At 42.7% G+C, this 11,974-nt stretch overlaps 1 protein-coding gene across 1 annotated transcript; it reads left to right on the forward strand.

The window, feature by feature from the left end:
• The first annotated feature begins 7,508 nt into the window (after positions 1-7,508).
• Positions 7,509-10,798, forward strand: FZD1 (frizzled class receptor 1). Its single transcript, XM_072154290.1, has one exon. It carries the CDS (start codon positions 7,668-7,670, stop codon positions 9,333-9,335), a length of 1,668 nt encoding a protein of 555 aa, XP_072010391.1. The 5' UTR covers positions 7,509-7,667; the 3' UTR covers positions 9,336-10,798.
• Positions 10,799-11,974: the final 1,176 nt, after the last annotated feature.

The raw sequence follows: 11,974 nt of genomic DNA on the forward strand, positions 1-11,974 counted from the left end.
GCAATGAGTCTGTGAGGTTTGGGTCCCCACGCTTCAGCCAGAGGTTTGGGTATCCGCCAGTTACACCCGCAATAGGTGCCGGCAAAGGGGGTCCCAGTGGTTGGACTACAACTGATCAGTCTCATACATGTAGGACCCTTCCAACTAAAACTAGAACTCCAAGCATTCACTGAAGAGTGAGGTGCCCTCAGCAAGGTGCCACAACAAGGGACCAGGTGTCTACATTGTGTGCGTTCCAAGACCCATTTGCATCACTCCATTCTACCAGGCCTCATCCCCTTTCTTCCCAAAGGTCCCATATCCTCTGGTGAGTCTATCTTTATGGTATGGAGCCACTTAAAGGAGTTTTTCAGGCATCCTGGAAAACCCTCTGGGTGCCATAGCAGGGGAGACCCAAAAAAAGAAAGTCTACTGCTCCCAGTTCCAACGTCATGGCAGTCTTCCAGTCTTCGTTGCTGATTGTTTTGGGCCAATAAGTGGCCTAAATGGACTACAGGACATAACTTGTGATGTAAGAGGATGGTCTGTCGAGGACACTGATTGGCCATTGTGGGTCCCATGATCCTCATCTCTTCCGCCTGAACTGTTAATGCAGAATACCAGAAGACCGACGTAACGCTGGAACTTGGAGCAGGGTAGGCCCATTTTATTATGGTATCTGGCTTCCCAAACACTATACAGGCAGTTCCCGGGTTACATACAGGATAGGTTTTGCAGGTTTATTCTTAAGTTGAATTTGTATGTAAGTAGGAACTGTATACACTCACCGGCCACTTTATTAGGTACACCATGCTAGTAATGGGTTGGACCCCCTTTTGCCTTCAGAACTGCCTCAATTTTTCGTGGCATAGATACAACAAGGTGCTGGAAGCTCCTCAGAGATTTTGGTCCATATTGACATGATGGCATCACACAGTTGCCGCAGATTTGTCGGTTGCACATCCATGATGCGAATCTCCCGTTCCACCACATCCCAAAGATGCTCTATTGGATTGAGATCTGGTGACTGTGGAGGCCATTTGTGTCCAGTGACCTCATTGTCATGTTCAAGAAACCAGTCTGAGATGATTCCAGCTTTATGACATGGCGCATTATCCTGCTGAAAGTAGCCATCAGATGTTACAGGGTACATTGTGGTCATAAAGGGATGGACATGGTCAGCAACAATCGTTGCAACGATGCTCAATTGGTACCAAGGGGCCCAATATTCCCCACACCATGACACCACCACCACCAGCCTGAACCGTTGATACAAGGCAGGATGGATCCATGCTTTCATGTTGTTGACACCAAATTCTGACCCTACCATCCGAATGTCGCAGCAGAAATCGAGACTCATCAGACCAGGCAACTTTTTTCCAATCTTCTACTGTCCAATTTCGATGAGCTTGTGCAAATTGTAGCCTCAGTTTCCTGTTAGCTGAAAGGAGTGGCACCCGGTGTGGTCTTCTGCTGCTGTAGCCCATCTGCCTCAAAGTTGGACGTACTGTGCGTTCAGAGATGCTCTTCTGCCTACCTTGGTTGTAACGGGTGGCGATTTGAGTCACTGTTGCCTTTCTATAAGCTCGAACCAGTCTGCCCATTCTCCTCTGACCTCTGGCATCAACAAGGCATTTCCGCCCACAGAACTGCCGCTCACTGGATGTTTTTTCTCTTTCGGACCATTCTCTGTAAACCCTAGAGATGGTTGTGCGTGAAAATCCCAGTAGATCAGCAGTTTCTGAAATACTCAGACCAGCCCTTCTGGCACCAACAACCATGCCACGTTCAAAGGCATCAAATCCCCTTTCTTCCCCATACTGATGCTCGGTGTGAACTGCAGGAGATTGTCTTGACCATGTCTACATGCCTAAATGCACTGAGTTGCCGCCATGTGATTGGCTGATTAGAAATTAAGTGTTAACGAGCAGTTGGACAGGTGTACCTAATAAAGTGGCCGGTGAGTGTATTTTATAATTGTAACCCCAACCAAAATTTTTTTGGTCTCTGTCACAATTGGATTTTAAAACTTTTGGGTTAACAATAAATCTTAATTGCAGACACCTGTGATAACTGTTACAGCAGTTTATTGTATTGTAAGGCTAAAGTACAGTAAATTACCAACATCCAGAGGTCCGTTTGTAACTAGGGGTCATCTGTAAGTCAGGTGTTCTTAAGCAGGGGACCTCCTGTATACACAACATTCAATAAATGTATCAATAAATGAAAAAAAAAACAATTGAATATTGATAAAAATTTCACTTACAGAACCATTATGAAAATTACCATTTCCGTATTTCTGTATAAGGGGGTATATTTTAGATCTAAACATCACAGCGTCCTCTTAGTCGGAGACTTAAAATGTGCAAAAATCAGTTTATTTTGCAATTTTAAGATGTTAATGCAACAAAAATCGAGATCTTTGTGATTATCCGTCTCTCGGTTACTCTATGAGTTTGCTACAATGTATCAGTTCAGGTAAAATGTCTCATCTGGGACTCTGTACAGATCACAATAAATGCTGTAAACTGTAGGAAACCCTCAGCTGTGGGAAGTATTTAGTCCATACTAGTTTTCTTTCTCTATTTGTAGATACATAAGTTCCTTTTTTTTTACCACAATCCGAGATTTTCACGACGAGGAAGAAGAACCCGAAAAAAGAAGCAAAGATTTTTCGGTAGTTGTGGAACTTTCCATTATGTAAATGATGGAACCAGAGACCTGGATTTCTTCTATAGGCGTCAAATATCACATCTCAGGATATTCTCTTACACTTCCGCCTCCTAGAACACGTTACGCTCTTATTACTCGGGGATGATACTAATATTTCCGGTTCCAGGGTTTTCCTTGAAAGGGTTAAAAAAAATCTTGTCTTCCCTGTTTTTTCCAAAAAGGAAAAAAATAAAAAAGTCTCTTCAGTCAGCCCCCAGATCTCTGGTCCTCCCCCCAGCCTCTCCCTCAGCCAATCACAGCCCAGAAGACAAGAGCCAGGATTAAACTTGTAAGGGAGCGTCTGCATTTTACTGTCACGCACGAAAGACACAAAGTGGCCCGGTCCACGAGGAGGAGACGGAAACATGTGACTGGAATTATCCGGATGTATCCGAGATCTGTACATTGTACTTAAAAAAAAAAAAAAGAAAATGTCCTCGGTTTCACAGCTTTTAGTGTTAAAATGACTGTAATAGTAAGAGGGCCTGGCAGTGAATGGGTTAATGGGAAAAGTTTTGATTGAACTTTTTTTGCTTTGCCTTTTTTTTTTTTGTGTGTGCAATTTTTAAAGTAAACCTGAATTATGTGAGGACCCGCGGCACGTCGCAACAGTGGCGCAAGCGCGGTGCGTCCGAAAGACTGGGCGGTGCTGTGTTTAAGAGGCAGAATGAGGGTTAATGAGAAAAATTGTAACAAAAAAAAAATGAAAAATAAAGTCGGCGTTTGTTAAAATGACAGAGTTTTCTGCCTTAGTATGGACAAGTTGTGGTGCGATTGGCGAATTTGCTACGCTTAGCTGTAGGACGTATTCACACCTGCAGTTTTTTAATAAAGTTTTTTATGTATTTTTGCAAGTCAGATATTGATTATAAAAACGATGAATATGTATTTGGTTTTGGCTTCAAATATTGCATTAAAAAATCTGATAAAAACCTGAACAATGTGAATAATGTATACGAGTATCTGATATTAGAGTAGAATCTGGGGGTCATTTATCTTAACCCCCCCTTCTCTGCGCACTTTTTGCGCCTGTTGTGAGTCTATTTTTTGCACCTCATTTGTCTTTTTTCGTTTTGGCTCTTTGTCAAATGCTGTTTTTTTATGCGCCTTATTAGGCGCAAATTTTAAATATGCCGCAATTTGTTGCGCAAATCACACCATTGCCTTCAATACAACTTTATTGATCCCCCCCGGGGGGGGATTATTTTGTACATAGTAATTTTTTTATTTTGTACATAGTAATGACAAATAGGGCGCAAAAATACATTGCCAATTGAGGCGTAACATTCCAAAAAAAAAAGCAAAATAGGCGCAAAAGAGCCATTACGCAGCAAATAGGCGCAAAAAAACAACGGAAGGAAAAGATAAATGACCCCCAAATTATTCTAGGCGCGTGGTCTTCTCAAGGAAGATGACCGGTATATGTGTTATATGGTGGAGCTAAAAAGCTCTCTGGTCTCGTGTGGTTTTCTCGATATATATAAGAGACATATTGGATGTAGCATCAGACTTAAAGGGGGTTTCTGGAGTAACTGGAAACTCAGTGATTGGTGGTAAAATAATAAAGTACGTATAATTACCTACCCCCAAGTCATTGTGAGAACTATCCTAATGGTATGTAATCAATAGTACATTTCTGGACAACCCCTTTAAGATCCCTCTGTCATTGGTTTGATGTGTAGAAAAGCACCTGACTGGCCCCCATCATGGCACATGTGATGGCACCCTGATAAGTCCTATAAAGTCATATGGGTGCTGCTACTGTGGACACCCAGGACATTGAGTTCAATCAAGGTTAATGGGGAAGCACTTGCACAGAAATGTTAATTTGCATGTAAGTTAAGATAAAAATTTCTCTGCATTCAGGCCACCTATTTTCTAAGAAAAAAATAAAGAAATGTTATAGGATACAGGACACTTCACTTTTGAGGACTTATATATAACCAGGGTGCAATAAAGTTAAAGTCTTATTACCTACAGCGACCACTAGGGGGATCTGTATAAAATAATAATTCTGGTTACCTGAAGATGCCACTAGGGGGAGCTGTATAAAAAAAATCTGGTTACCTGCAGTGATCACTAGGGGGAGCTGTATGAAATAATAATTCTGGTTACCTGAAGATGCCACTAGGGGGAGCTGTATAAAAAAAATCTGGTTACCTGCAGTGATCACTAGGGGGAGCTGTATGAAATAAAAAGTTTGGTCACATGCAGCAACCAAAAGGGAGAGCTGTATAAAAAAAAATCTGGTTTCCTGCAGAGGCCACTAGGGGAAGTTGTATAAAAAATCCTAGTTACCTGCAGCCACCACTAAGGGGAGCTGTATAAAATATTCTGGTTATGTGCAGCAACCACTAGGGGGAGCTGTATACAACAACCCTGGTTACCTGCAGCCACCACTAGGGGAAGCTGTATACAACAATACTGGTTACCTGCAGCCACCACTTGGGGGAGCTGTATAAAATATTCTGATTATCTGCAGCCACCACTAGGGGAAACTGTATACACAAATTATGGTTACCTGCAGCCACCACTAGGGGGAGCTGTATACACCAATCCTGGTTACCTGCAGCCATCCCTAGAAGAGCTGTATAAAATATTCTGGTTACCTGCAGCCACCACTAGGGGGAGCTGTATAAAATATTCTGGTTATCTGCAGCCACCACTAAGGGGAGCTGTATACACAAATTATGGTTACCTGCAGCCACCACTAGGGGGAGCTGTATACACAAATTATGGTTACCTGCAGCCACCACTAGGGGAAGCTGTATACACAAATTATGGTTACCTGCAGCCACCACTAGGGGGAGCTGTATACACAAATTATGGTTACCTGCAGCCACCACTAGGGGAAGCTGTATACACAAATTATGGTTACCTGCAGCCACCACTAGGGGGAGCTGACTAAAACTAAGGCTACACAGTTTATATAGAGGATTTTGGTGACTTGCAGGCTGTATAAGAGCCCCCTATGTGTGATGTAAGCGCCTCCTGTACAATTATCACCACCCGGCAGCACAGAGAACACACAAGTCACACACAGACAGACATTGCAGTCACAGCAGGGAGCCCCGAGACATAAAAGTTCCAGAAATCTGCATTTGTGACGGCCGAGGACTTTTCATGTCCACACAGAGCAGACTGATAAATTAGCGCTGGTATCTCTGGCCGAGGAGCCGCAGTCATCGCTCCCTATAAGGTTCTATTAACTCGCTGCTTTCATTTTTGATTAATTCTGGAAATTCTCCGACAGAAAGAAAGAAATCTCAGCAGCGTTCCCAGAGTAGGAGAAGTAATGGAGGGAAATTAACTGAGCAAAACGAAGGGAAATGACCCAAACTGGTGTCTCACATCCCCGCGGTATCAGATACGACCCAATATGTCAGTGTGGACACTGGTCCCATATGTGCAGGGACTGATTGCTGGGGGGGCGTACATGCTAGTGTGTGCCCCCTTTGGCAGGAACTGCTCTTCTTTTATCTTCTTATACCCTGGGTTTTACCAATAAATGCTTTTAAAATTATGCAAATGAACCTGAGGGGCTCAAAGCTCCATAGGTGTTAATAGAGCCTGGAGCCCCTCAGGCTCATTTGCATAATGTTTAAAGCCTTTTACCTTAAAAACAAGGGCATAGGAAGCTTAAAGAAGAGCAGATTCTGCCAGAGTGGGCACACACCAGTATGTCAGTGTGCTTGATTTACAATCCTTCATCCTGGTGGTAGATTTCCATTAACTTGTATGGGTCCTGCCAACCCATTCACTAGGACCCACAGCGATCATGAGAATGAGGACCAAAAGTCCCCTGAAGTTCGCCCAGGCACCTGAGGGACCCCAATAGATTAGGTACTTATTTCCTATCGTATAAAAGCACAACCCCTTTAAAAGGAAATCATCCATCATGATAAACCTGGGACACTTACCTATAGATCCAGGCACCGTGACTGTGGTAGTCATCTTATATTTTTTATCCATGGTCTCCTTCCTTCTAAAATCAACTTTTAACATTATGCTAAAGAGCCTTAAGGGTTCTGGGGGGTGTTACCAGAGCCCCTCGGTGGTGTAGCTGCACAGGCTGTTACACTGTGAAAGCCCATGTCCATGTATCGTGAAGTGCTCCAAAGTCATGCTGAGGTTTAGATTGGTTTTAAATATATTCAGGGGCGAACTTGACATTTTGGGGTTCCCAAGCAAAATTATGTGTGGGATTCCCTAATACTACGTAACGCCCTGGGGCGACCTGGTTTTGCATCCCCCTTCTGCTAATGCTTGTGATTTCACCACTAGATGGAGGGGTAACGTGTCCTGCTGGAGAGTCCCCGATTTCTCATTGGTGCAGTGCGTTTGAAGGGGTATTCCATGATTTTTTAATTGATTCATGAAGATCGTGCGCCCGAGTTCCTGCATGTGTCGCTTCTGGGCTGAGATCCTTATTAATGCAGAAAATCGCGCCCCCAATAAGATATACGGTGCATTACTGCACATCCATAGCAATATACTAATTTGCGTTGCGCTCCCTGCGATGACATACAAAGTTCATTGTTAGTGAATTTGTTGTATGTGCACAACCTGACAGGAGACAATACACATTGAGCCATCACTCAGAGCCCCAGACATAACCCTATATTTAAAGGGCCATCTATTCTGAGCCTCTGTCCTTGCTCAGGCTGCTTGGCTTTAAGAGAACCCTCCTATTTGTGTAGCTGTGCCTTGGTGCAGCCTTCCCCAGGAGAAGGGGGCAGCTCCCAAAAACTTTCCAGGACACAGTTGTGTGAGGATCCCTTACTTAGCAGACAAGTTCGCATCGGTTTCAAGGCTCCTCCCTCTCGCTGGAGAAACAGGCAGCGGGGAGCCTGGAAACGGCCCAGATGAGTTGAAGGATTGATACAAATGTATCAGAGTGAGTTGCGCTCCGCTCCCGACTGCAGCCGCTGAGGAGAGACGGACCGGGAGCTTCATGCTGCACACACTGCGCCCTCATGGCAAGGGATCCTGGCAGCAGCATGGCACAGCGGGGCTCCACTAAAGTTTGCAGGCTGCTGGCGCTGCTGTGTGCCAGCCTGGCGGTGGAGGCTCAGTATAATGGAGAGAAGGGCATCTCTATCCCGGACCATGGGTACTGCCAGCCTATCTCCATCCCCCTCTGCACGGATATCGCCTACAACCAGACTATCATGCCCAATCTGCTGGGGCACACCAACCAGGAGGACGCAGGGCTGGAGGTGCACCAGTTCTACCCCCTGGTGAAGGTCCAGTGCTCCCCAGAGCTGAAGTTCTTCCTGTGCTCCATGTATGCCCCAGTGTGCACGGTGCTGGAGCAGGCACTGCCACCCTGCAGGTCCCTATGTGAGAGGGCACGCCAGGGCTGTGAGGCTCTGATGAATAAGTTTGGCTTCCAGTGGCCCGAGAGTCTGCGTTGTGAGAAGTTCCCAGTGAATGGCGCAGGGGAGCTGTGTGTGGGGCAGAACACTTCTGACAAAGGCACCCCTACCCCGGCGGTACCGGTGCTATGGACCAGCAACCCCAATGTCAGATCACCCCACAGGGACAAGTTCACCTGCCCCAGGACACTGAAGGTACCAGCTTATGTTAACTACCACTTTTTGGGCGAGAAGGACTGTGGCGCCCCTTGCGAGGCTGGCAAAGTGATGTATTTTGCCCCAGAGGAATTACGCTTCTCCCGCATATGGATAGGGATCTGGTCCGTTTTGTGTTGTGCGTCCACCCTCTTCACCGTCCTGACCTACCTGGTGGACATGAAACGCTTTAGCTACCCAGAGAGACCCATCATCTTCCTCTCGGGGTGCTACACCATGGTGGCAATCGCCTACATCGCTGGCTTCCTGCTAGAAGACAAAGTAGTGTGCAACGAGAGGTTCTCCGAGGATGGCTACAAGACGGTGGTCCAGGGCACCAAGAAGGAGGGCTGCACCTTCCTCTTTATGATGCTTTACTTCTTCAGCATGGCTAGTTCTATCTGGTGGGTCATCCTGTCGCTCACTTGGTTCTTAGCAGCTGGCATGAAATGGGGACATGAAGCCATAGAAGCCAATTCTCAGTACTTCCACTTGGCAGCATGGGCAGTGCCAGCCATCAAAACCATCACCATCTTGGCTGTGGGGCAAGTGGATGGGGATATTCTCAGCGGGGTATGCTTTGTTGGAATAAACAATGTGGATGCCCTCCGCGGATTTGTCTTGGCCCCACTTTTTGTTTACTTGTTCATTGGCACCTCTTTCCTTCTGGCCGGTTTTGTGTCTCTCTTTCGGATCAGAACCATTATGAAACACGATGGCACCAAAACTGAAAAGTTGGAGAAGCTGATGGTGAGGATAGGCATCTTCAGTGTCCTCTACACCGTCCCGGCCACCATTGTCATCGCTTGTTATTTTTATGAACAGGCTTTTAGGGAACAGTGGGAGAAAAGTTGGGTGAGCCAAAGTTGCAAGACCTATGCATTCCAATGCCCCAGTACCAACCACCCGCCCATGACGCCGGATTTTACCGTCTTCATGATCAAGTATCTCATGACCTTAATTGTGGGAATAACCTCTGGTTTTTGGATCTGGTCGGGAAAAACTCTAAATTCTTGGAGAAAGTTTTATACAAGACTCACCAACAGCAAACAAGGAGAAACAACAGTGTGACCCCCGGCCCCTCCCCCTTGACTTGTACACTGTATATGTTTTCTTGTACATAACAAACCTGTAACATTTTGTAAGTATATTTTGTATTTAAATGACGACAGATCATACCTTTTTTAATGTAGGATGTTCTAACTATCGGTGGGGTCTAAGGCTGCTGGGTCCTTAACGGGACACCGTTCTTTTTGTCTTTTTTTGCAAAGCCATCTTCTTGGAGAAAATAAGAAAAAAAATGCTTTATTTTTGTGGGGTGGGTCTTTAAGAATAAGGACTTTGATAGCACTTGTAAGCAGCTTCTTATCTAAGCCTAATAAGATACCTCTCTGCCTCAGCTCACTACCCCCACTGCTAGGGGGGACCTTTGGCCTCCTCCAGACACCACATATCTTTTTGTTTAGTTTTTGGATCGGTAACGAGAAGGTACCACCACAACCGTAACAATCACGACTATGGTCATCGAAGCTTGAAATGAAGATGATCAGAATATTGAATGTATTGCTTTTATTTTTTTATGACAATTTTGTGTAATTTTTTTCAAAAATTCTATCACCCAAAATTGTCTTTTTTTTAGTCCATGGCTAATTTGTTGCTTAGGCCTTAAGTGACTTGGGTTGATCTTGTTGCGGGGTGGATCTCCATACAAGCACTTGTGTTCTGGATCAGTCCAAGCAGCTCGGGCTTTTCCTTATTGATTCATTCACTGCAGTCTGGAAGTTGAGTCTTTTGTTGAGTGCACTCTCTTTTTTTTTTTAGACCCGCCTTTGTTAACCTTGTCAACCCCTTGCTACAAATCTGCTCTGGAGTATCCCTTGGATTGATTTAACTAGATAATTGCCATTACGGGTCTAATTAATTGTGCAGGGGGGGGGGTTAATTAAGAGTCTGTGGAGGTGGGTAACAATGGCCTAAAATAATGTAGTATTTAGACTTCTCCTCTTCCTGCATAGCACAGTGTTAATGGCAACAGGGTGTGGAGCAAATTTGCCATGGAATGAATACAATTTTGCTTTGTTTGTCGTTTTAAAAGCTTGTAATGGGCGCTTTAAATCGGCTGAGACCATTCAATGCAGCCAGAAAGTCAATAGAATTTTTTTTTTTTTTTTTTTTTTTTACATTTTTTTAAAAAAATTTTAAGCTAATTCATTCTATTTTGTTTTATTTTTTTCCTGAACTGGGGGGCTGATACATCAGTTTTATATTTGCTTTCTTCAATAAACAAAAAAAATGCTTTAGGATGATATTGTTCAACTTTTTGACTTTTTATTTCCTGAAATGTCCTCTTTTTTTTAATTATTTTATTTTAATTTTTTTTATCACGCAGAGCTGTTGTCATGTTGTATTTGGTCTCCAAATTTCAATTCAGTGTTTCTGATTTTATTATAATTTTTTTTTACCATCCTATTTGTATATTTTTTTTTCATGCCCTGAACAAAAAAAAAATGCAATGTGTTTTTTTTCCCCTCTTGAGTATAGTAATTTTTTTTTTTTTTTTTTTTTTGCTTTCAAAAGATCATTTATATTTATAGAGAAATAGTTTATATATACATATATCATTTTTAATTTCTTTGCAATAAATACAGAATCAAGGCCTGGTTCTGAGTGCAATTCTTTTCTCTGGAGCTTTTCACGTGAGCAGAAGTGATTTGTCAGGATTGGGACACATTTGCTACTTTGTTGCATTTAGGAAAAATATACTGTGTATATTATATATAAATATTTTACTTATTTACGATAAACAACAACTTTCTTAGGAAATGGAATGTTTATTGTGTTTTGAGTTATTAAAATGATAATGTAGTTACTTTTTTTTATCTTAGGGTTACATAAGAATCACCCCCCCCTTCCCAATAAAAGAAAAAAAAACAACAAAATACCCTTTTTCTTTATAGAAGGAAGAATCCCCCCTGCCCCCTCAATAAAAGAAAAAAAAAAATGTTTTCCTTTGTAGAAGGAAGAATCACCCCCCTCAAAAAAAAAGTATATATATATTTTTTTCCTTTATAGAAGGAAGATTCACCCCCCCCCCCATCAGTAAAAGAAAAAAAAACAAAAAATATTTTTATTTATAGAAGGAAGAATCACCCCCCCCCTCCAAAAAAAAAAGTATATATATATTTTTTCATTATAGAAGGAAGAATCACCCCCCCCCAGTAAAAGGAAAAAAAACAACAACAAATATTTTTCTTTATAGAAGGAAGAATCACCCCCCCCCCCTCGATAAAGGAAAAAAAAACAAAAAAAAATATTTTTCTTTATAGAAGGAAGAATCCCACCTGTCCCCTCAATAAACGAAAAAAAAAATATTTTTTTTTTTTATAGAAGGAAGAATCACCCCACCCCCCATAACAGAAAAAACAACATATTTTTTATTTTATAATAGGAAGAATCACAAGAATCCCCCCCCCCCCTCAATAATAGAAAAAAATACAACAAAAAATCTTTTTCTTTATAGAAGGAAGAATCACCCCCCCCCTCAAGAAAAGAAAAAATACAACAAAAATACCCTTTTCTTTATACGAGGAAGAATCACCCCCCCCCTTATTATTAAGATAGTAATAAATAAATAAATATATACATATACATATATATATAGAGAGAGAGATTTAAATAATTAAGTTAAAGCAAAAATAGATAAATATTTA

The sequence above is a fragment of the Engystomops pustulosus genome, chromosome 5, assembly GCF_040894005.1.
Source record: "Engystomops pustulosus chromosome 5, aEngPut4.maternal, whole genome shotgun sequence".
Classification (NCBI taxonomy): domain Eukaryota; kingdom Metazoa; phylum Chordata; class Amphibia; order Anura; family Leptodactylidae; genus Engystomops; species Engystomops pustulosus.

Bases quoted from the DNA above. Each gene is read 5' to 3' on its own strand.
- FZD1 (XM_072154290.1), top strand. From the start codon at position 7,668: ATGGCAAGGGATCCTGGCAGCAGCATGGCACAGCGGGGCTCCACTAAA.